The sequence below is a fragment of the Sebastes umbrosus genome, chromosome 11 (genome assembly GCF_015220745.1).
Source record: "Sebastes umbrosus isolate fSebUmb1 chromosome 11, fSebUmb1.pri, whole genome shotgun sequence".
Taxonomy (NCBI): domain Eukaryota; kingdom Metazoa; phylum Chordata; class Actinopteri; order Perciformes; family Sebastidae; genus Sebastes; species Sebastes umbrosus.
Window position 1 is genome coordinate 4,307,611 of NC_051279.1, and position 25,845 is coordinate 4,333,455.

The window sequence follows — 25,845 nt, forward strand, 5'->3', positions numbered from 1 at the left end:
CAACTTGCAATTTTTTGGTTGTAGCTGGCTCAATTTTAGCTAGAGTGAAGATACTGGCATAATATGAAACTATAAAACCTAAGGAATCCATTGGTACCAACCATGCTCATACTAGCTTGTTGGGAAGGAGGTTAAATAACGTTCCAAACTTACGCTAAATTTTGATGAAGAAAAACTGGCGGCATGGTCATTTTCCCTTGGCCTCTGATGTCAAGATCTGTGAATGTAAATGGGTTCTATGGGTACCCACGAGTCTCCTCTTTACAGACATGCCCACTTTATGATAATCACATGCAGTTTGGGGCAAGTCATAGTCAAGTCAGCACACTGACACACTGACAGCTGTTGTTGCCTGTTGGGCTGCAGTTTGCCATGTTGTGAGTTGAGCATATTTTTTATGCTAAATGCAGTACCTGTGAGGGTTTCTGAACAATATTTGTCATTGTTTTGGGTTGTTCATTGATTTCCAATAATAAATATATACATACATTTGCGTAAAGCAAGCTCCAATGTTGACAAGAGTGTTAAATACTTGACAAATCTCCCTTTAAGGTACATTGTGAACAGATAAAAAGATGCGTGATTAATTTGCGATTCACAATCGTGATTACCTATGGACAATCATGCGATTAATCGCGATTAAATATTTGAATCGATTGACAGCCCCAGTTCTGACTAATCCACCATTGTTTAAGTCTGTCTTATGTCTTTTGTTATATTACACCAATTTAAAAAAAAGTTTCACAAAATAGGAAGTAACTGGAACCAGGACACATACAGGAGTAGCAACCTTCCTTAATAATGCTTGACTCATGTACTGTAGGCTAATCTGACTTGCTAATATGCTCTCAAATCTGATTCAATAAATGAATAATAATAGAAATGACATGTCCTCTAGTGTGTATACAGATTGATTAAAACTATTTTTAAATTTTTTTATAAATATAGGACTTTAAATGTCCCTTAGGTGTGAATGTGAGCGTGAATGGTTGTCTGTCTCTATGTATCAGCCCTGTGATAGTCTGGCGACCTGTCCAGGGTGTACCCTGCCTTGACCCCGAATGGGATAAGCGGTTACAGATAATGGATGGATAAAGGATGGATGGATGGATATAAAAATAAGTTATTTTTTTTGTGCTTTTCAAGGAGAGCCATGTGACATTATATGAGGCGCATCAGAGTGGGTTGACAGGAATGGCTGATGTTAGAGGCCCAGAGTGACAACAGCCAGCCTATTGTTACTCTGTGTTGGTACTTTCTGTCCACAGCCCTCCACTTTTATCGCCCTGTTCACAGTGCCTTGTGTTGTCGGTGCCAGTTTTTGCAGTCAATAGGCCAAATAACAGTGTTTCTCAGAATAATCAAACCAATAAATGACCTTTTATGGGAAGCTATTAAGTAAACAAACAAGACACATACACACATAGCACCCTGAGGTCCAGGCAGAGGCTGGATTCCGCAGAAGGCTGTCAGACCAATAATCATTTATACAGATAATCATTGGTACTGCACTGATTTTCCAGCATTGCTAGGAACAGTTTGTGACAATTAGGGGTATCTATTGGCAGAAATGGAATATAATATTATTAAGTATGTTTTCTTTAGTGTATAATCACCTGAAAATAAGACTCGTTGTGTTTTTGTTAGCTCAGAATGAGCCGTTTATATCTACTTAGGGTGTAAGAAATCGATACTGTATCGATTCTCAAAAACACTATCGATTTTCACTCAGTCAATACTATATTTCATTTGCAAAGAGATGTGCCCTCTCAAAGTAGTGCTATGATGTTGGATGTTACAGGGACTGTGATAAAATCCCACTGTTCTAATTGCATAAAAAGTTAACTTTTATTCACTCAGATTTGATCAAAATCACAATATATCGCCTTGCTTACTGTATCGCAATATATTGAATCGTAACCCCTGTATCATGATATGTATCGTATTGCCAGATTCTTACTAATCCACAGTTCTAATTTATACATACGGAGCCCGTTCTCTTCATGGAGTCATGTTTCTACAGTAGCCCACAACGGATAACCAAACATCACTGGCTCTAGATAGGGCCAGTCGCATTTTCACGTTTTAGGTTCTCCTACACGCTTGGCACACGTGAGAAGTTTCAGTTGGTTGCAATCTGCAACCTAAACGCTAAATGCCACCACATCCTACACACTGCACCTTTAAACCAAACATAGTATTTAATTACATAATTACTAAAAAAAAGGTTAATTACGGTTTTACCTCTGCAGCCATGCTCTCTGCTCGGTCTGCACTCTATGCACTCTCTTTCCTTCGTTTTTGTTTCTTTATAGTGGGAAGGTTAAACAACTAAATGTAAATGACCTTAAATTCTCACCCCTAATATTAACAATCCCTAATCCCTATCATCTCTCCACCAAAGCCAGGTGACATCCAACCTGTGTTCAACCCAGGTCAGGATGAGCTTTGACCCTTTTAGATCACCCTCCAAAGCGACAATAGCTCTGTGTAAATAAAACACAGGCTCCTCATTCATGTAAATAAGAGTACTGCACTGCTGTTCATTGGTACCGTAGGCTCTGGCAAAAGAAAAGCAGGTCAGTCCGATACAAAAGTTGATCCTAGCTCAGCTTTTGCTGCAGCGCATTGCACCACAGACAAACATAGTGCGGTGCCTAATCAAACATGTGCACGTGCATACTGTATTAGACGTGATACCTTATAGTATGTCCTTGTATAACATCATGCCCATTATACTGTTTACTGAGGCAGAGGACAAATTGATGGCTGCCTTGATAACTTTCTACTTTAAAGGCATAATGAGGCGGCTTTGTCGGTTGCATTTCGTAAACGCAACATTCAAAGCCAACCCCAGCTTCACTCTGGTTTTTGGAACAAGGTTTGTCCGCTTGGTGTTTCTCCTCGCTTGTGGCGCTGTGTCCCCCATTTTCGTAGCTTCCTCTTGGATGCGTGCTTACGATCTGGCACCTGGTCAGGTTGATGCCCAGAAACGTCCAATCCACACATTGTCTTTTTAGGAAAATCCTCATTGTGTCTTTTTAAATTGTAAAATCCTGCTTTAGAGGACTATAAACAAAGATGCTCTCTAACAAAGATAATGCATTACAAGCTCCACCAATGGTTTAAAATGGCATATACTTCCTGTCTCCTAATTGGGCGTGGTCATGGCGTGTTAGCCTCTAAGGAGGGTGGAAAGAGGAGATGTCACGCGTCATCAACGCGTCATATCTTTGGGGTACAACACATGCGCAGTAAAATCTGGTCAGCACCTGCCAAAATTGAGCCAATCGCAATGCACTACCGCAGCTCCAGTTACACTGTGCATGTGTTATACCCCATCCCCAAGACTTGTGTCCGCCCGTGTCCCAGTCTCTTTCAATAGGCCTTGGTTCGCCTCTTCCCCCCATTACCCTTCCTCGTTTGGAAGTGTTGTTTCCGTTGTGTGATTGGATGAAAGCAGATTGTGATATGTTTGCAAAATGTATTTATTTTTTTCTTTTGCTAACATTAGATATTTACGCAGTTAACAGCCATATTGAACATTACGAAAATTAGTTAGCTAGGGCGTTAGCGGACGTTGGTTGCCAGATCTCGCGAGAGTGTGTTACTGAGACAGAGAAACAAAGATACATTTCTCCTGATTTGTCTGTCTGAAAAATGCCATTTTGGCATCAGATAGTTTGGAGGATATGTAAGTAAGTAAGTAAGTAAGTAAAGCTTTATTTATATAGCACCTTTTAAAACACACCGTTGCAAAATGTTTCACACACAATATGTGGCTTTTGACAAATGGGTCCTATATTTTCTTTGGGACTATGGGGCGAAAGAATCAGTCATAATCTGTGTTCGCATTCACTTCTCCCATTGGAGTTAATAGACTCAGGACATGTCACTTGTGTCCCAAAGGGGCGGCGCAGTGGCGAAACCCCTCGGTCCAGCTTCAGTCTGGGTCTCATTCACATGAACGGAGGAAGGGAAATTACTCTGGATACAGCGATTAGTGCATTTTACAACTTTTAAGACGTAATGATTAAAATATGGGCTATTCAAGTGTTCACACTGGGAAGTTGATTCAACTCAACCCAAATGTAAGTCTAAGGGGAAAAAGTCTTTTTGGGCCCAATGGCATCACGTGACACGGAAGTCGTAGATCCGCCACTACGAAAACTGGCATCAACAACCGGCGCTCTTCCTGGGGGCTTGGTGCTGTCTCCTATCTGAACGGTCTCCGGTATAAACATCTTTTTTTTTTAGTCTGATAAACTGAACTTCCTGCACTGGTTCATATTACATCTTGTCTTGGTACCTATAGCAACACGCTCACTCCAACACACCCCTGGTGTTTTTTGATGCAGTGCTATTATCGGTCAGAACACGGTCTAACCCACACCTCTATGTTGGTCTGAATGGGGTCTGAGTCTGTTTCGATACCCCTGTGGTTTTAAATGGTTAACTGGCCACAGTCTCACATCTCGAAGTTGTGTGTATGTGATCAGTAGACCTGAGTATCGCAGAATTGACAAGAATGTTAGGAGACCCTGCAGGGGAGGCTGCTGAATGCCTGACTTTTACAGAGAACGCTCTAGAAATACTCTGCTGGCTGAGAAAGGCCTTTTGTACTGAAGTCTGTTCCTCCCCTGCGTGCCTGTGTGGCTTTTACTGTAATAATGATGGAGAAACTGAGGGAGGTAGGGAGAGCGTGCAGCGAGAGAACGATGGAGAGGTGCAAGAAGAGTAAACTCGTGACTCATCAGGCGCAGTGGAAAAGAGTTCACTGAGTCAGAGAGATGAGGCAGGAACATTGGGTGGTGGATGAGCCATGGGACGGATGGGAATAGATGACTGTAGGTAGATAAAAAAAAAAAAAGTCCGGCAAAACTGGATCAGGCAGTTTATGAACTTAAAGGCAGCATAATGACTGGATAGTTTTACTATTGTGTGCACAGCAGTTTTGTTATTGGAATACCCAGAGAACATTGTCATTGTTTCTGCTCTGACTACATGTTGGATGCTGTATTTCAACCATAAAAGGGCAGCACAATATATTCTTCACATCTATAAAACTGATACACATGATTGTTGATAATTCTCACAATGTCAAGTAAGAAAAGGATACTGTAGCTGAGATTTGCATTAAGTGTTGCAGCCCTAACATGCTTGTTGACCTGCAAGGTTGAGCCCAGCAGCAAAGCTACACTTCCGCCATTTTGGACTGAAAGCGACTACCAGACGCCAATAAACGTCTGCCTACAAACTGTCGTATACAAAGTAAATCAAAAAGATTTCTATTCAGAAAATCAAAAATCAGAACACAGACCATGCGTGTATAAGAGGTTGTGTCCTGTGCTTTTGCGCTGCGTGTTAGTAAATAACCTACAACTACATTAAATTCTGTTGATGTCATGCTACTAGCACTACTAGCTACTGGCTGATAGCCGGTTGTTTGGGAACAGAGACGTTAATACATCCACCACGGTACAGGCTTACAGTATACAGCCCATGGGTGTATTAAAAGATAATAAAAGTGATGACTTACAGCCAATATATCCATTATTACAGCTGCATACAGCTAGCAGGAAGCTGGCAGAACCGGATATGTCATATGAGCGTGCAGGGCGGTGCGGTCCCGTGGGTTTGATGCACCTTCATTATGCAGAGGAAAATAACTCTGAATTTGGCTATTTTACAACTTTTAGGACATAATAATTTAAATGAGGACTATTTAAGTGTTCGTACTGGGAAGTTGATTTACCTAAAAAAAATATCCTCTGATTTACAGTACTCTAGTATCGATTTAGGACCACTTTAGGACGAAGGGAGAACATGTTTCTTTTTTTGATAACATTGAAATTAAAGTTAGGCTCTGCTGTCGGCCTCCTGACTCATTAAAAAAAAGTTGGAGAGAAAAGGAGAGCGAGAGATCGCAGGGGCCGAGCGGGGAAGTTAGAAAAGACAGACGCGCTGCGTTGCTATGAATGAGAGAAAGAAAGTTATTTTCTGATTGTTTCACGGCAGTTACGTTTTAAAGCACAAATAAATAACCATCAAACGCTGAACAGATTATTTAATGTGTAGACAGACGCTCTTTGTTTAATTTTCTTCCTCCGTCCAACGTGCATCAGTAAATATATACAGCAGAAAATATTGTCGCAGAACTGCAGGCTGCAGAGTGCGTTTACCCCTGTGACGACCAGCAGCCCTCGTTCCATGTCATGCTGCTTTTTCATACATCAGCGGACTAATTTGCCTACTTTTCACAGGTCTTTAGACCACAGTGGAAACACAGACAACAGTGGGCTGAAGGAACCCCTTTTAATTCCTTGAAAAATAGTTCCAGGAACTAAAAGCTCCGGGAACTTTTGGTGGAAACCCGGCTTAAAAAGTATACTAACCTAGCAAAGTGCTGTGGAAGGACAAATGTTACAGAACAAGGCTTGTAACTGTCTGAATGGGGTTCAAAGCACTGCTGAAAGTGTATGTACGCTCAGAATATCTTTCCTGGTAAAATAAAGGCCTTTAGCTTGGCTTGGCCCCAAAACACATCTTTTTAGCCGGAGCTACTTTGATTCCTGCCTTGTGTCTGGCCGTGCATCGATTGCCCTCTGCATCCTTTGTGTCAACTCAACGGCCCATTGATGCTGACTTGTTTTTTCTCTCAGTCTTGATAATGTTTCTGTATTGATTTCAGTGCCCAACTGATGCGGGTCCTTTGGAGCTGCCATTGAAATTTGAAGAGTAAAATCGTCCAATTGATTTTAAAGGGGCCTCTTCGAAGGAGTACTGTTTCCTCATAGCGCACTGCTCAAACAAATGTCACTTTGAGGTCCATTTACTTACCTACCCCATTTGAAATATAATGTTTCTATACTTTTATAGAAATCTAAAACCATAGTTAAAGCAGCAATGGGTAGAAATATTAAAAAAAGTTATTTTTATGAAACGGTCACGCAATCCTGACAGTAGTGCATGAGACAGGTAATCTGAAAAAAATAATTTGTCTCTGTGTCCTCCGGTGCTCCTAATGGCATCTGCAGGATTTCATAGACCAGAGGAAAACAAGCAGTCAGAGCTGATCTGGAGTCTGCTGTCCAGCTGCCGTCTATGAGAGCCGGCTGTCAATCACTCGCGAACTCCGACCAAACGGTCAAACTAGGCAGCGCTGATCAAATATGAATCAATATTCTGTTACTGTAATGCCTATTTCTCTCCTCAAATGTTATCTGAAACATCTTGTAGTGTACTGTTTAGCTGTAAAATGAGATAGTTTGTGACCTGGCAGCCATGTTGAAATCTCTTGAGGAAATACCAAGCACAGCATAGATTTTTTAAAGCCTGAAAACAGAGCCAAGAGGAAGAGCAGAAGTCTAGTTATCTCTCAGAACACTTGAATTACAATATGCTGAAAGGTTATTATGGAATTTTTGCCCAGAGATGACAAAAAAATACTGCATACTGAATCTTTAATTATGATGATGTGAACAAAAATCCCAATTTCTGCCAGCTAAAAATACAGGCAAATATTGGCATTTCATATCAGCTTCCGACATTATTAATCTCCAATGGCTTTACAGTGACAACAGACTTTATCTTGGCTGTTTGCTGAACACTTCACTTGCTTTGTCTTCCACATGGTTCAAGTGTTTCTGCTCAGACCCTTCATGATCTGTTTCTCTGGCAGAGACAAAATCTTGTCTTGTTTACATATTCAACAGGTCATATCTGAAGGCGGTAATCATGCACATTGGTCTCAAGTCCAGGTTTTGAAACGGTCACGTCTTTAAGTGATGGATCCTGACAGTGTTTCTGAATTCATAACAGCTCATTTTAAAATAAAGTGTTCAAAAACAGGATGAAGACTGAAACCACACAGTAACGTTGCCCACATGACAAACATCACACTCCTGACAGCAGCTACCCCACACGTGTTGTCATGCAAATCTGAGCAACCAGTTTGTGAGACCTGTTCACTTTGTGTGCCACAGCTGTTTGTCTTCTTGGGTTTACTGCAAAGGTGTCAAGTTCAAAAGCAACCAGGTCACGACAGGCTTGCATTTGAAAAGGTGTTGAGCAGCAGGGTCATTATATCAATGCGTGTGCCTCTCATCACGGTTGTAAGCATTCAAGCTCTAACGATCCTTTCCTCTTTTTGTAAACTCACTTCTGATGAGTTTATACTTAGGATGTCCATAATTAACCGTTTAAACCGTTAACCGACATTAAGCATTTTAACCGATTAACGCTATCGGTTAAAACGGTTAAAAGAAATGTTAATAATTAACCTAAAAGCTGAGCGGCTCAGAGTAGCGGCTCGTCACTTCAAGGAGAAAAGCTGGTCCACCTTAAAAGCCCACCTTAAGAGGCGGATCCGGAGTTGCAGGATACAGGAAGTCGGCTCCAATCTCTGGCTCGCTTGAGCGGAGCGGAGGAGTTGTAGTTTCGTAGCATTTATTCACCAAAAAATAAACTGTACACAAACTGCTACACCTACGTTCACAGCTAGAACGCCACCAACAACCTCACACTCACCACCAACACACACACGGTCTGTTGGAATCTCGCTAAAGTTACGCAGACTACGTGTGCGGCGGCGAGCACGAAGCCTCCGGCAATGCTAGAGCTGCTAACGTAGCAGAAATACACACTGTTTGTTGGCCTCTCGCTAAAGTTACGCTGGGCAGACACACAGCTGACAACCTGCTAAACTAAACTAAATGTGCGGTGGAGACTTTTACTGGGAAAGTGGCTGCATGTCCGCGACACTACACGCAGCATCGGAGCTGCTAAGTTAACGCTCCCGGACGGTGAACTGGAGACTCCCGTCAGCGAATATCTGTTGTATCCTGCAGCTGGTACGAGGCACAAATCTTGTCGGTTAACGGTTAATAATCGGTTAACGAGGGTCATTTATCAGTTAAGAACATTTTTCAAAATGAGCATCCCTAGTTTAAACCTGCAGGTTTAATCTGATCTTCTTCTCTTTTCAGGTGTGGCAGGTGGAGTAGCACAAGGCAGAGGACTGCCCCCACCCCACCCCTCTCCTTGCTGCCCCGTCAGGGAGTACGTGTTTTTTTTTTTTTTGGTATTGTTTATTATTTTTTCTGTCCGGATACAACCCGCAACCTGGTGAATTCATGATCACATGACCGTGGATATGGACGCAGTCCTGTCCGACTTTGTCCGTTCCACTGGAGCTGAACCAGGATTGGCCAGAGATCTGCTAGAGGGTGAGTCGCAGATTATTTCATTAAACCACTAGTCTTGAAAACATGTTTCTAATTTTATTAATCATTGCTATACATCAAATGTTTTCAGAATCATCTTGTAGTGTACTGTTTAGCTGTAAAATGAGAAAGTTTGTGACCCGGCAGCCATGTTGAGATCAGTTGAGGAAACACCAAGCACCGCCCACCGGAGCAAACTTTCTCATTTCTCGATTTTTTTAAAGCCTGAAAACAGAGCCCGAGGAGGTGCAGAAGTTTAGTTTTCTCTCAGAACACTTGAATCACAATATGCTGAAAGGTTATTATGGAATTTTTGCCCAACGACGCCAAAAATATTAAGCCTACTGCAGCTTTAAGTTACACTTTGATCCCTTGTTTTTATTCTTTAATGTATACTTTGCTGCTTCCATCCCTTATACAATAAAACTAAGAAAAAACAAGGGGGGTGGAGGGGGTTGTGTAAAGTTGACAGCTGGTGATGTTCTGAGCAGCAGCGAGATTGACCGCTGTCTCAGTCAGTGCTTCTGGCTTGTTACTGTTAATTACGCTATCATACACCAACAGAAGGAAGGTATATCTGGAGTCAACAGGGCTCCTGTTGCCTAGCAGCAACACAAGTTGCAGATAAGAATATGGGTTAAAAATGTAATGCAATGCAGTGAACAGCAGCAAGCCAGCGAGCCGAGATGGGCTCCAAATTCTGATATTTACCCAAGCGAAGGAATGTGCCAGTGGCCTTTACATAAGATAAGACAGTTTACGGTTGCATTGACTTGCGGTAAACATTTAAACTCATTAAGGATGTGTCATTTGCTCGACATGGAAACAAGATTCAGGTTGTCACGCTGGACTTGGTGGCTCAGACTGATGTTGCTCCTATATCTCTCTCTGTGTCTGTAGGCAAGAACTGGGATTTCACTGCTGCCCTCAGTGACTTTGAGCAGCTGCGACAGGTGCATGCTGGGAACCTGACGTATTCATTCGCAGAGGACAGGACGTATCTGCCACCCGAAAAGGAGATGGCCAGGGTAGGGCGACCCGTACTCCACCGCCAAGATGAGGTGGTGCAAGGTGAGGCCACCAGCAAGTGAGATGGTTTGGTACACCAGTTTACACTGCTGGGCTCAGAAAGCATTAAAGGAGAACACAAAAGCAGGCCCAGACAATTATCAGTAAGAGCTAATGTAGTTTGTAAAAAATATACTCATAAACCACCTTTTCTCCACATCCTCTGCCGTTGTCTTTTAGCCGCTACAGAGAAGCGTCTGTCGAGGGGCATTTCCCACGCCAGTTCAACCATCGTGTCGCTGGCCCGCTCACACGTCTCAAGCACTGGAGGTAGCAGTACCGAGCCACTTCTGGACACGCCCCTGTGCACTTTCCAACTACCAGACCTCACCGTGTACCGGGACGACTTCCGTGGCTTCATCGAGAGGGACCTTATTGAGCAGTCGATGATGGTGGCCTTGGAGCATGCTGGTGAGAAGAACTGAACACTGGGGGTGGGGGCGAACATAGATACAGCATAGTATTGTAATATTTTGCGTGGCAATATTGTATTGATACACAAACGTAGAAGATACTGGTATAAGAAGAAGAATAAATAAATAACGCTCCAAAGTTACGCTAACTTTTGGTGAGAAAAAACTGACTTAGCCATTTTCAAAGAGGTTCCTTGACCTCTGACCTCAAGATATGTGAATATAAACTCTGAGATGAACAGTTGAAAACTGTATCTCGTTAGATAAAACAGATGTTGACAAACTGTATAATTTACAGTTGAAAAAAGGTAATAAATCACAATATTTTGCAATATATCTTATCGCTAAATGTTTTAAATCGCAATAAGATCGTATCGTGACTTAAGTATCGTGATAATATTGTATCATGGGGCTTCTGGTGATTCCCACCCCAACTGAACACCAATCCACATATGAGATTTTAGGATTTGCAGGAAACAGAAAGAGCTGTTTTTTTGTTACATGACATTGCATGCCTTCTCTATAGATGCAGAGCTACTGAGCACAGCTACTACACTGAAATATTTACAGTGGATTCACATCACTGTAAAGCTTCAACCTCGGCACATAGCACATAATCCTGTTTATACACATCATATTGTTTAACACATCCATATTTATCACTCCACAAATCAGAAAATCCTATCAACAGCCATAAAAACATAAGTTTTGCCATGTTTTTAGGGGAAAAGTATTCTATAAATCAGGCTATGAATGATATATGAATGACTGAATAAGTACTACTGATGTAGAGATTTCTGGCTCATTGGTTTCATACTAAGATTTCGGACATACTAAAATATCTCACATACTGTTTTAGTGAACTAAATAGCATGTTAGTGTGGGTTTTCGGATGCAACCCAACACATTTAGGATGTTTATGTTTAAAACTGTGAAACGGTCTAAATATTGTAAATTTGTAACATCACAAAATCACAGAAATTCTGACAGCTTGTTTCAAAGGCATAGTTTCTGAATACGGGCTGTGTGTATTTCTCCGTGGATTGAGCGTTTCGATACTTTCACAGTATTTATATAGGACTTAAACCTGCTTTATAATAAAAAATACATGAAAATCTCACTTTTTTACGATATGGGACCTTTAAGTTTTCCTTATTTGCCCGCAGGGCGACTGAACTGGTGGACGAAAGTGGTTTCAAACTGTCAGAATCTGCTGCCTCTGGCAACAAGCGGAGACGGAAATTGCCTGTTACACGCCGCCTCGCTCGGTGAGTATCACAGACCTTTCAAACAAGACCCCAGTACTGTGCAGGTTCACACCCCATTAGCATTCATTGAGAGGGCTTCATTGTTGGTTTAAGCACTAATTGCATTTTACAACATTGCAGAGCACATTCACATAGTGTTTGTGGCCCACTTAGGAACCCTAGCACAGAAAATGAATAATGTCCTGACTAATGTGCAGGCGTTGTTCGAGCCCTCGTTGTGCTCCCGGATAGTAGATGTGAAAGTAATATTCACATGCTTAACCTGTGCTTTTGGTTTACAGTTTACAGATGAGAGAATTTGTGTCTTTTAAACATGTTTTCTAATGCAGGTATGTGGGGTTTTCATGACCGGGACCTGATGCTACGGAAGTCTCTGTATGCGCTGATGGATCACGGGCTGGAGAGAGAGGCACTGAAGCGCAGGTGGAGGTGGCAGCAGACCCAGCAGAACAAAGAGGTCTGTTATAGAGGCTGCACATTTCTCTAGGCCAATTTTGTAACTCTGTGATGACTGTATGATGGGAGTTGTAGTCTAAAGCACGGAGAAGCTTGTGAACTTCACCATGTTGCTTGTTTGACTCATTTGACCAAATTGGGAAAAATATACAAGGACAATGGACAAGTAAAATCCTTCACATGCTTCCTGTACCAGCATGTCTGCCTGCAGCTGCTCGCACGTCTGCAAAAGAACATTTGAAATGCCAAAATGCACACAGCTCACCATTGTTTATTAGTTTTCTGTGTTCAATGCAGTCTCAGCTCTTTCAAAACACAGTTGCAACATGAAACAACACCAGAGACAGACAGGACAACATTGGGTTGCTGTAACCTTTGTTCCGTTCTGAATAGGGATGCTCATTTTGAAAAATGTTCTTAGCCGATAATCGACCCTCGTTAACCGATTATTAACCGTTAACCGACAAGATTTGTGCCTCGTATCAGCTGCAGGAGCACAACAGATATTCGTTGACAGGAGTCCCCGGTTCACCCGTCCGGGAGCGTTAACTTAGCAGCTACGATGCTGCGTGTAGTGTCGCGGACACACAGCCGCTTTCCCAGTAAAAGTCTCCACCGCACATTTAGTTTAGTTTAGCAGGGTGTCAGCTGTGTAATACCAAAGTTATCCTTTAACACCTCTTTGAGGAAACAACAAACAGAAAAGAACATTATGGGCTTTATAAAAGTGGGCTTTATGGCAGAACAGTTGTATTGGACTGCATTAGATTGTACAGGTGTACCTAATAAAGTGGCTACCGAGTGTGTGTGTGTGTGTGTATAGGTACTACAACTGTTGTAACAACAAATCATTTCAAAGTTTGCACTTGGCAGGATTAAAATATCAAAACCACTTCCATATAGTCAACACGGATTTCCTTCTCTTTGTCAACAATGTCCTCCTCTTAGGAGGGTAACACCAGTTCGTTCACTGTTGATTTTTCTTATTTCTCATGCTAATGACCGTATCAAATACAAACAGTGGTTTTAAGATTGTTTTATCATTACCTTAGTGTTTAACTATATTATCTGTAAGTACTGGTATCTCCACCTATTCATACTCTATATCAAAACCCCCAGAAAGGGACTGTTTGAGTTGTGTATGCAATGCACTTTACTTCAACACTCTACAAAGGCAGAAAGAGGATCTTATACAGAACACAATGACTCTCCTCCCCGTGAAAGCAAGCGTAGCAGCACACTGAGTATGTTGTCCAAAGTGGCTGCAGACAGCGTGCAGACACCCACAGATGAGATGCCACACGAATGACTGCCTAATGTTCAGCCATTCTTCGACAGCTACCACAGAGGTGTCCCGAAGCAAATCACTTCAACCCAAAAATTGCTCTAGAGGAGTTGCACAGTGGCCAGCGGTAGAGGACTAAGGCTGCACTGGGATGCCTTCTTTGTGTGAATGTACTGTGTAGGTGAATAGGGTCATTGATTCTGAGGGAAAAGCATATTAAAGAGCGGTTTCCTTCTGTCCATATATGGAGGTTAAAACATGATATTGGTGAGGATTCTGTCACCACTGTTGTAAAGAGGCTAGTTAAATTTCTTCCTCAGTTGTCAGTATGTAACCTTGTGGTAAGACGCCATAACGTCAGTGCATGCTTTTGTGACATTTGACACTCCCTCTCTAAATGGCAAATGCGTGTGTGTGTGTGTGTCCTTCCTTTCTCCTCAGTCCGGTCTGGTGTACACAGAGGAGGAGTGGCAGAAAGAGTGGAATGAACTGTTGAAGCTCGCCTCCAGTGAGCCGAGAATACACTACAGCACCAACGGCACCAACGGGTAAGGTCCGGCTCGGACAATGCAGGGACTGTGTTAACCCAACGCACACTTAGTCACACTCATGTTTTTATTCATGAACAAACAGCTGAACGCTCACAGTCAGAACTGAGTGGCTGGACCTCATTTTTACTCAATCTGCTATTTATTGTAACAAGCACAAGTTCAAAGGGGTTAAATATACAGACAAAGCTCTGCAATACAAACTCTTAGTTTTAAAGGGATAGTTCGGGTGTTTTCAAGTGGGGTTGTTTGAGGTACTTATCCACAGTCAGTGTATATACCTACAGTAGAGGATGGTCGGCACGCCCCCAGTTTGGAGAAACAGACAGGATATACCGCACGGAAGCAAAGTGATGTACTGCTGTGGACGGGGGCAGCAGCAAAACATATTTTAGACACCTAAAAGAAAGGCTCACCTGAAAAAAAATCAATATCAGTTTAAGTGTACGGTGTATTTTGAATGTGAACTGACTATAGATAAGTACCTCATACAAACCCCACTTCAAAACACCCAAACTATCCCTTTAATGTGGTTTCTCCTTTTATATGTTTATGAATTGTGGCCCACCAAAAAGTCTACAATTCACATTTGTTTGTTATTATTAGTCATAAGGAATCCATCCAAACTTTGATCTCTGGTTTTGCAACAGTATGAATAATTGTTTCTGTTAACCAAAGGTTGTGTTGTTGTTGTTGTCTTCAGGACGGAGTCCTCAGATGAACCGGTGTACGAAAGTTTAGAGGAGTTTCACGTTTTTGTCTTGGCCCACGTCCTCAGGAGACCCATAGTGGTGGTGGCCGACACCATGCTGAGGGACTCTGGAGGGGAGGGTAAATACGCCTGAAGCCTTGCATTGCTAATCTATTATGTTCTGTATTTCATAATAATTTCATCATATAACTCGTTCTTTTTGTATCTCAGATAAATTAGGTTTGTCATATACAGAACTTATACTAAAACTTGGCAGAAAATTACTGGGAAGAATTTGATAGAAACTATTTTTGACTACATTGTTAGTGGCTGATGAGCTGCATGACTTGTCCTAATGAAGTAAACCCCACCCATCTGGTATCTCAAAACAAACAATATGAACAACTGTGTGATCCATTTCTGTCACATAAATCAAATGTGCATACACACATAATGTTTAAGCAGCTGGAGCTGAAGCAACAGCCTTAATAGTTTAATAATAATAGTGGCTGATAATTTGCTTTGCACTGTTTAGACACTTGTTGTGGAATTAATGCACCACTAATTGGCTGAAAATTGAAAGTATATATAAATTAACCTCCAACAAGTGAAATGCTGCTTTGCTTTTTTGATAAAGGTGAACGGTCATTTTTTTATTTTTGGCTCAAATCCTCCCAGTGTGGTGTATCGGCGGGACACAGTGCTGAGGTCGTCGTTCTTTCCAGATGTTTAACGCCCTTGTTACTCTTCCCTAGCCTTTGCTCCCATCCCGTTCGGAGGCATCTACCTACCGCTGGAAGTGCCAGCTGCCAAGTGCCATCGCTCGCCCCTGGTCCTGGCATACGACCAGGCGCACTTTTCTGCCCTGGTCTCCATGGAGCAGAGAGACAGCTCCAAAGAGCAAGGTAACGATCTGCATCATTCATCTTTATTATCATCTGAATATTGATTGAGCCTCAGAGTAAGCAGTTGACATTTTAAATCATCAATCAGGCTGAAAAATAAAAGCCCTCAAATCATTTTCATTTAGTGAAGTATGCAAGGCAGAGTTTTCTGACAGTACATCACACTAGGACCTACTTTACAGCTTCATGGGTCAGTCTTTTTTTAATATTGACCTTTGTGGTTTATTTAAGAATAGTGACTAATGGCCGATGGGCTTTTGAGTATATCCAGTGATCTCCCTGGCTCCACACCAAGGAAGCAAATGACCACCTTCCTGTGTTGAAGTTGAATGACATTTCAACGAAAGTTCGACCGTTAAAGTCACAGATTTGTAGTTAAAAATCGTACTTTCTTGTGATGCTCCAGATACTTCGTCAGTCTAAATGCTGTTTCTTTTATGTTTTTCACCTTTTAAATGCGTGTAGTTTTGGAGAAACACTGAATGAACTGTGCACAAATTACAAGTTTATCCTTGAAATTCAAGACATTGCCCGGACATTGAATTGTCTACCAATCTAAAAATATCGCGTTGGACCATCCAAAGGCAATATTGGTCAGCCGCCGCAGACTAAATGTTAAAATAGAAAGTGAAAGAATTGATTGCACTCAGAAGTATTTCTGTCTGCAGACAATCCAGAGTGCTGGATTAAAACGTTTTATCTTTTTTTCTAAGAATACTTTTTTCCTCCCCATCTCTCCCAGCAGTTGTGATCCCTCTCACTGACTCAGAGCACAAAATGCTGCCTCTGCACTTCGCGGTGGACCCTGGGAAAGATTGGGAGTGGGGCAAGGATGACACAGACAACGTGATGCTGGCAAGGTATGGTCTCCTTCTAAACGCAACTCTTTTTACATCCACTTATGTTCCTCAGGTCAAATGTATTCATAAGGTGCCTTTTACACATGGATTTATCAGAGGTGCAAGTGATAGACAGCTGTCCCTTTAGTACCGAGTGTCAGTGTGTAGGGATTGACCCCTGACTCCAGATTAGCGACACTCAGTGCCAGTGACAATAAGATTAGCTCTAAATACCTTCTATGAATGGACCAGGGGAAGGAGAGCCAAAATAGCAGCTCGGTAAAAATAAACCTTCCACCTTATTTACGTCAGTGGATGACACCGTGGATGTCTTATTCAGATGAAGTGGAGGACAGAGATGATATTACACAAGTGGCTGTTAATATTGTTTAGAAAAGGTCTGTGAATTAAAAGGCTAGTGCTGAACAAGAATGCACAACAGCAAGATGCTTTTAGTGTTTTTGCTATTTCCTGTACCACTCAGAGCCAAATTACCACTCGATGTTAAGCAGCAGCACACAAATCATCATTCAGTTTTATTATCGGTCTACATTAAAGAAGAGGACCGAGACTGTTATGGTATATCAAGTTACCTTTATCATTATCCCAGGGAACAGCTTAGTTTATTTATAACTGAATAAACTTCTGTTCATATGCCTCGTTGTAAGGCTGCACTGTAGCAAGGCCCCACGATACAATATTATAAGCCACGAGACAATCATATTGTGATTTTAAACATTTTGCCATAAGATATATTGTGATTTATTAAATTTTTTCAACTGCAAATTATGCAGTTTGTCAACATCTGTTTCATCTAATAAGATATAGATTTTGTGTAAGGCAAAATCAGGCTTGACTTAAACATTCTCATCTTAACTTTGTAATACTAAATGTAACACATAAATACATAGATACAAATTTACTGAATTGTTATTTATTATTAAAATAATAAATCGTACACCGGCGACAAAATTAACAGGAATTACAATTCTGGTGTAAACCTTTTTAATGCGGCAACAAATTTGATCAAAACTTAAACAGGAATTAAATGTATTAAGTAAATAAACATAGAATTGAATTTAATAGATCGGCCCCATTGTCACCGATATCCGATCCATTCATTTCAGAGTTTTCTTACACACAATTCGTCTTGAGGTCAGGGGTCAAGAGAACCCCTTCCTCACCAAAATTTAGCGTAATTTTGGAGTGTTATTTAGCGTTCTTTCCGACAAGCTAACATGACATGGTTGGTACCACTTGATTCATTAGGTTTTTTCTAGTTTTATATGATACCAGTATCTTCAATAGCTAGTTTTAAAAACCTGCTACAACCTCTGGAAGACAGAATAGCAGTCGGGGCCGCCGGCGGACCATCGGATTGTTAAGAGGTTAATAGTTTATATAATAAAAGATCGATACCTGACGTCCGCGTATCGATACAATATTACCACACATTGATTTCTTGAATTTGTATGTTCCTCTTGCTGGCTACCTCTGCATTTTCTGTCTAACAGCAAGAACATTATAAATAACATCATCAACTTCCTGAACATCAGCATTAATTACATTTCCATGAGTATGATACTGGAGCTCTGTCGGCCTCCTCTCACTGAGCTTTGACATGTTTATCTCTCTCCCTCTTTCTCCCAGTGTGGCTCTTTCTTTGGAGGCCAAGCTCCAGATGTTACACAGCTACATGACAGTCACCTGGCTGCCCCTGCCCTGTGAGGTAAAGATGAAAGCCCACACATCCATCCTGAGTCATGTTTGCTGCTCTACAGCAGAGAGGTTTATGAAGCCAGCTCAGACAACAGGATTCACCATAACGTTATAAAAAAGAAGAGGGAATTATTGTTTTTTAACTAACCATGAAGGCTGGTCGAGATCTGCACAGACTCATTCAGTATTTTACCAGTCAAATTGAGTTTTGGAGTAAAAACCGTAATCTAATTATCAGGCAGATGCCAACATGGTTGGTAGCCGCTTGTGGTTAGTGTTAATTTCCCACATTCATTATAACAAGGGCAATATTTGTTTCCCCTTTTCCATCAGACCAGCTGTCAGCTCCCCCTGACTGCTGTACAAAACGTATGTGGAAACAAACTACACTGTGGCCATTCAGGTCATAAAGTCACGCCATGCAAACACTGTGACAAAGCTCCTCTTGTGCGCCACATGCTAAGATCAGCGAGCTTAAAAAGGACAAGCTAATAGCAGTTTCATGGTTACGCTACAGGGACTGGTGGCAGGAAACAGGAAACCCTGTATTAAACTATGATTGAAGGGGATCGTTCTGATTAGAAATGCTACCGGAGGGATGGCCGTGTGGCGGATATTATTGCTGAAAGATGGGACGTTCTGTAACGGCTTCTTGTTTGAGATCAGAAGATCAGAATAGTGCGTCATCATTTAGGTCATGCCTTTTCCAAATACAGCATTGTTTATTTTAGGGCTTCCTTAACATGTTTGTAGATATGAAAAGCCATTTGGAAACTGAGTCATTTGTTTTTTTGCATTGGTCTGCAAAAAAAACAGCTCTATGAATCACTCTTTTTGCATCCTCTCTCCACCCCACCCCCCCATACCTGAGGGGCATGGGCCTGCACTGTTAGAATATGACTTTCATTTTTTTCCATTGCTTATGAATATTGCATTTTTTTTAGGGCTCTCAATTGATTCAAATATTGAGTCAGGATTAATCGTATGATTGTCCATGATTAATCACGATTAATCACACATTTTTTATCTGTTCAAAATGTAGCTTAAAGGGAGATTTGTCAAGTATTTAATACTCTTATCAACATTAAAGTGAGCAAATATGCTTGTTTTATGTAAATGTATATATTTATTATTGGAAATCAATTAACAATGACAAAGGGGGAGACTCGTGGGTACCCAAAGAACCCATTTAAATTCACATATCTTGAGGTCAGAGGTCAAGGGACCCCTTTGAAAATGGCCATGACAGTTTTTCCTTGTCAAAATGTAACGTACGTTTGGAGCGTTATTTAGCCTCCTTCCTGACAAGCTAGTATGACACCAATATAATATGGTACCAATTCCTTAGGTTTTCTAGTTTCATATAATGCCAGTATCTTCACTCTAGCTTTTTACAACCATAAAATTGCAAATTGCGTTAAAGAAATTAGTGGCGTTAAAACAAATTTGCGTGTTTCCATTGTTATTTGGTCAGCTGATTGTGTCCTGATGTACATTTTCCTACAGTATTTTTCCACTAGCTTGTGTTTCTGCTTTGTTTCCTTGCAGCAAGCCCCTCTGGCCCAGCCCGAGTCTCCTACAGCATCGGCAGGAGAGGACGCCCGAACGCCTCCTGACTCAGGAGAGTCAGATAAGGAGTCAGTCAGCAGCAGCTCCAATGGCAACGGAGACACAACGACAGGATCAACGGTCAATGGAGGCGGGACCTTGGCCAAGAACAGCTCCTCTTCCTCATCTAGTTCCTCCAGCAGTGGATCGGCAGCGGCGGGGACGGGAACAGCGGGGAAGGACAAAACCAAGAAGGAGAAGGACAAGGATAAAGACAAGAAGAGGGCAGACTCTGTGGCCAATAAGCTTGGCAGTTTTGGCAAAAGCCTGGGCAGCAAGCTGAAGAAGAACGTGGGCGGACTGATGACGGGGAAGAACGCTGCAGCAGGAGGTGCCATTAAGGAGGGCGTGGAGAAGAAGAAGGGCTCGTTTAGGGGGAGGAAGGGCAGCAAGGAAAGCTCGCCTTCAGCCCACGCCTCAGAGGATTCTGGGAAAGGCTCCCCCTCCTCAGGTAGCGAGCGTCTCAACGGAACAGGAAGCAGTATGAGCAGCAGCGGCGGGAGCAGTACGGAGAGCGATAACTACAAGTACAGCGCTGATGTCAAGGTCAGCATGGGCATCCTGCGAGCGGCCATGCAAGGTGAGAGGAAATTAATCTTCGCCAGCCTTCTCACTACCAGCAACCGGCAGCCCTTCCAGGAGGAGATGATCCAGCGGTACCTTGCCGACGCAGAGGAGCGCTTTCGGGCCGAGCAAGAACAACAGCGGCGTGATGCGGAAAGGAAAGGCGTCACCAATGGCATCCAGCCACCTAAGAAGGAGACGGTCGTTGGTACAGATTTGACCTACCGGCCTTATGAGGCCAAAGAGGAGCTGTCGGAGAACTCGTCACCTTCCTTCAACCAACTCAAGCCCTCTCCGTTGAGCCCCTCTATGTACTCTGGCGTCGTGCCCATCCCCCGGCCCTCCTTCATAGACCAGACTCCTGCTGCAGCACCCCTCACCCAGCACCTTCATATGCACGGCTACATGGATACTCGGCGCCAGCTCGCCGGCGGCTCCCCGGCTACCTCCTACCCCGGCCTCCCCTCTTACGCCACTCTTCCCCGGCACTGCCCGGCAGCGCAGGGTCCCTCCCATCCCCAGTACAATAACTCACAAGGCCCCGCCTCCCTGAGTCCCTCTCGCCTCGCGCCCTCGTATCCCCCCGAGTTCGACCCACCGGACTACCCCGGGGCCGAACCCGCCGGTGGGAATTACACCAACGGCTTCCGGGACATGCGTTCCAACTTAGACTCTCGGAGTGGGCAACCCCCAGTCAGACACTACTCACTGGGCAGCGCCGGCGGTTTGGCCGGCCTGCAGTCCAGCCGCTGTCGGACACCCAGCTGCACCTACTACGGACACCCCGAGACGGGCAACTACTGCTCCTACTGCTACCGGGAAGAGCTGAAGAAGAGGGAGCCCGAACCAGCCATCCACAGGTTCTGAACGGACCTTGCTATGGCTTGAATTTGATGAGTGGCCTTTTTCAGTTAGAAAAAAAATGAAATACCGGCTGGGGCGGCTCAGCCTCTGAAGGGACGAGAGAAAGGCTCAACCAGCTCCCTCCCTTATTTAGCTGTGTCACTTCCTGTTGGAATAGACGACCTCAGCGAGTGGCAGAGAGTCGACAACACGCCTACAGAATAAACAGGGTGGTTTCTGGCTGCTGGGGTCACATGTTAGACCATAGAATTAACTAACTGCACTTCTGTTACATTTTGCTGTGGCTCTTATGCAGGCGTTGTGTATGAGTGTGTGTGTGTGTGTGTTTGTGTGTGTGAGCTGCAGGCTCTCCTCCTTTTATCAGTTTAACGCCTTGCTACTGTCTCCTCCTAGTGGAGAGAATGTATATGGCAGGCACCGTACATAACACTCATCAACACACATATACAGTACATGCACACATCTACACTAAGTCAGACTCTACACTACTATACTGCATACACAGAGATGCAAGCACAAACAAGAGAAGGCACGAGTGTCTCCGCTCCATTTGTGGTCTGTGATAATGTTCGGATTGGTTAATTAAGGGATGTCTGAGCATTTTGAAGTCACATCCGGTTCGGGGTGATTTCGGTGTTATACAGATTTTACACTACTGTTACTAGATGCTTGCGTCATATGTACCTCGGGAAACAGCGGAACTAATCCTCGTCGAATTGCTTTTTTCGTCGGTCACCATTTGCATAATGCAAATTGAAACTACCGTGCAATGCTAATGAATAAACGTTCTGTGGGCTGCTGTGGTGCTAATGTTCCTGAATGCAAACACATAAATGTCCACGCATTAAGGACAACTGCTCTGCACTGTTTATCCTTTCGGCAAAACACTACTCGTATATTTATAAATTGGATTATAAAGATGTCAACCCTTTGAAGATGAAATACAAGCAGGCATTGTTGAACAAAGACGACATACATTACATAGCACTACGGTAAGACACTGTTCCCAGAGCCTGGTCTTGAGTATTTCACACATTTGTTGCAATGTTTCTTAGTTGGGTCTTCCTCGTTCTGTAATAATGGTTGGCATTGAGGCATTTGATTATTGTGGCCGACAGCGGCATGCAATACTACACACTACAAAGTCAAAATGTCACATCCAGCACAACGGTTTTTGGAGACACCTGTCGCATGCGTAACATGCTGCAAAGTTGAATTATTGAAATGAAACATACTTTTGGATTTCAGACAAAAAGAAAATTAACCGGTTTGTAATTAAAGGGGACCTATTATGCATTTGTGCTTTTTCTCTTTCCTTTAGTGTGTTAAACAGTTTCTGTGCATGTAAAAGTTCTGCAATGTTACAAAGCCCAAAGTCCAGTTACTCAGAGTTACTCTCCCCCACTGAAACACTGCTCCTGAAATGCCTGAAACGCCTCGCGCCTTTTCTTCCGTAACATGGTGAAGTCACCAAGTAACACATTTGCAGAATACTTGCCTAGCGGCTAGTTTGGCACGCCCTCAAACAAATCTCTCTCTAAAAAGAGGTGCTGCAGCACAGCCGGTATGAGAAAAGTAAAGCGCCTTTTTGAACATTAAAGCATGTAAACATGTTCTAGTAGAAACTCAAAATACAAGTATGAACCTGAGAATGAGCATAATAGGTCCTCTTTAAATAAGTGACATAAAGCAGTGACGATGTCTGCAGTTGTGACAATTGTCTCCATTTTCTGTTTGCATGATGCAAAGGGACGCATGCACTTTTGTTAGATGTTGATACCCAATAACATTGTATTGACACATTCAGGTAACAAGTTACGAGTCTGAAACTCTGTTTTGAAACGACATGCGGTCTGAAATGCGAAACATGTTTCATACAATCTCATAATCACACAGAAGGTCCTACATTCAGCGTGCCGTTAACTAATAATCTTAATGCTTATTGGTTTGGTCGCCCAAACTGCAAATTCTGACGTTCTACTGAAGTCCGTTTCTTCATTTCTGGCATTCGTCCCGCCAATTCCAGTTGCGTATTCTCTTTTTTGCACAAATTCAAGCACTTTCCTGATGTCCGTAGATACAAAACTTTTTACTGTTTTTGAAGTGGCCTGACTGTTGTCCTTTGTTCATCTCTGCAGACACTGCCACCTCTGTTCACGGGAAACACAGGCCAGAAGGGTTCCTCGAAAGCATTCAGTTACTGTAGAGCTACAGCATTTTGGTGCCAGCGTCACCATCTAACTCAGTTTCCTAGTTGCCTTTTTTCAGCGTTTGTCCTCGTGGCATCACAATCCTGTTTGTGCAAGACGAACATCAAGTATCCGCCGCTTGCGTCGTGGCCTGCGGTCTCTACTACTACTGCCCCAAAATTGAACAAATGAATTTTTTAAATGGTGTTGAAGCTATTGAGATGATGCCATTATTCCTTTCAGTTAGGCATATCAACTAGTTGATACCGGCTGATGTTCTGTTTGAGTCTTCCTTATTATCATTTCAAATTTAAGGCTGTTTTAGTTGTACTAATGTCAAAATGACTACTTAAATACTTGTTCTTATTCCCCCTATAATAAGCCATGGTGAGGACTTTCTTTCGAGGTAGTGTGACTCTCTAGTGTTGCTCTACTCTTGTTGATTGAATCTGTTCTTTGGCATTAAGTCTAGAAAAGCACAATTTAGTATGCAATTCACTGCCTTGCCCAGTTGAGGGCACTCTTGTTTTATTCTTCTTTTTACTCAGTGTTCGGAGCTTACCCTTCACCACTTACACTCAAACTACAAACAAAAACATAACCAAAATATTGGGGAATAATTTTCAGTAGTGCTAATTTTAACACTACATAACACTATTTCCTATGTTGCTTGAGCTGGTCAAGGAAGAAGGGAGTTTATTTGCTGTGCATTTAAAGTAACACGAGTTTTAATGACAATAAAACACTTAACTCATGCTATTTCCCAAAAGAACCCACGTGCATTTGCTGTGTTTATGTGTGTTGACATGTGTCCGTGCACTAGCATTTTAATTCAGACGAGACCCATCAAGTGTTCCCTCACTGTGGGAAGGTTGATGCCTGTTTTTAAAGATGTGTATGTGTGCATACTCTCTTTCTCTCTCCCTCCAAAGTAATAATTAGCTCACAAAACCATTTTATTTTATTTTTTTTGCAATGAAACGGATGCCTCAGAAAACATGTTAGACATCAGACTTTTTTGTATTTAAGAAAAAGAAACAAACAATGAGAGGTTGTATAAATATGTTCCAAGTTATTTTTGTAAGCCCAAAGTTTTACAGTGTTTTTAAAAGGGTAAGAATGTATATTGTTGGAGACTGGAACGGGTGTGGATGAGAAGCTTGTAAGAGCCTGGATTTGGTGTTTGCCAGAAGGTGACATTTTTGGCTGTCGAAGGCGACTCCCAGACGAGCCTCTCGATACTCGAGGCTCTCTCATTGCAAACTAATTTCCTCAACGCTGACCTAACAAGACACCATTTGAGAATATATATATTTATAGTGAGATTTTTTAATAGGTTTCCTTGTGGAATGTTTAGTTGCGACATTTTAGGATGTTCTTTCTCACATGGCTAATTGTCTAGCAGTCTGGCTTTTATTTGTTTGTTGCTTTTTTTTTGATTTGTACATTTTGTTTACTTTTTTTCTACAAGCCACCGATCCGTGCTATGCTAAAACATGACAGCGGCGTTCTTGTCGACTCAGCTCGTTTCCTCCAAACCAGAAGAGAAAATGGCTCAGAATTAGTTTTTGCGACACAACTGACCCGATATATTTTTATATATATTGTACAACACTGTATTTTCTGTGTGAACAGAATATTCATCATCAGTGACATTAACATGGAATACTTTGAGTTGCATGGGACTGGAACTGTTGCATGTAAATGGCGATCCATTTTACCAAATTTGTGCATTATTTGAACTTGATTTCAGTTGTCCTGGTATTTTGATCTGTTTCATTTTTTATCGTTTTAATGTTTTTCTTTTTTCTTTTTTTTTTGAGAGGAGAGCCCTAAGGCTGTGTGACAGTGCAATCTGGATAGAAAGAACATCAGATTTTATGTTAGGTTATTATTATTATTATTATTATTATTATAATTATTAATTTTTTTTGCACCGTTTGAATAAATTCTCATTGTATTTCAAGAATGCTACGCTTCGTCTCTTTTCTGTGTATAGTATGAAAAATAACTTGTGTTATCTACAGGATCATAAATGATCATTAATAACTGACATAAAGATGAATTTACACATTTTAAATTTTGTCTATACATAAAGTCTAAGCACTTGGCTGGAATATCTTGGAATTAGAGCTGAAATAATTTGTCAGATGACAGAAAACGAATTAACAATTATCTGCAATTATATTGATAATTTACTAATT

General features: G+C 42.1%; 1 protein-coding gene across 2 annotated transcripts in view; it reads left to right on the forward strand.

The window, feature by feature from the left end:
- The window catches only part of otud7b (OTU deubiquitinase 7B), a 41,143-nt gene extending 18,395 nt beyond the window's left edge, over positions 1-22,748 (forward strand). Inside the window, exons 2-12 of one of the 2 annotated variants that reach the window (XM_037785168.1) lie at positions 8,988-9,227; positions 10,125-10,295; positions 10,473-10,703; positions 11,872-11,973; positions 12,303-12,430; positions 14,156-14,262; positions 14,966-15,093; positions 15,709-15,858; positions 16,601-16,718; positions 18,348-18,426; positions 19,965-22,748. In XM_037785168.1, coding sequence (XP_037641096.1) covers positions 9,143-9,227; positions 10,125-10,295; positions 10,473-10,703; positions 11,872-11,973; positions 12,303-12,430; positions 14,156-14,262; positions 14,966-15,093; positions 15,709-15,858; positions 16,601-16,718; positions 18,348-18,426; positions 19,965-21,455 — 2,790 coding nt within the window. In that variant the 5' untranslated portion in view covers positions 8,988-9,142 and the 3' untranslated portion in view covers positions 21,456-22,748. The remainder of the gene's footprint in view (positions 1-8,987; positions 9,228-10,124; positions 10,296-10,472; positions 10,704-11,871; positions 11,974-12,302; positions 12,431-14,155; positions 14,263-14,965; positions 15,094-15,708; positions 15,859-16,600; positions 16,719-18,347; positions 18,427-19,964) is intronic. The other variant, XM_037785169.1, reaches the window with a different exon arrangement.
- The last annotated feature ends 3,097 nt before the right edge of the window (positions 22,749-25,845 follow it).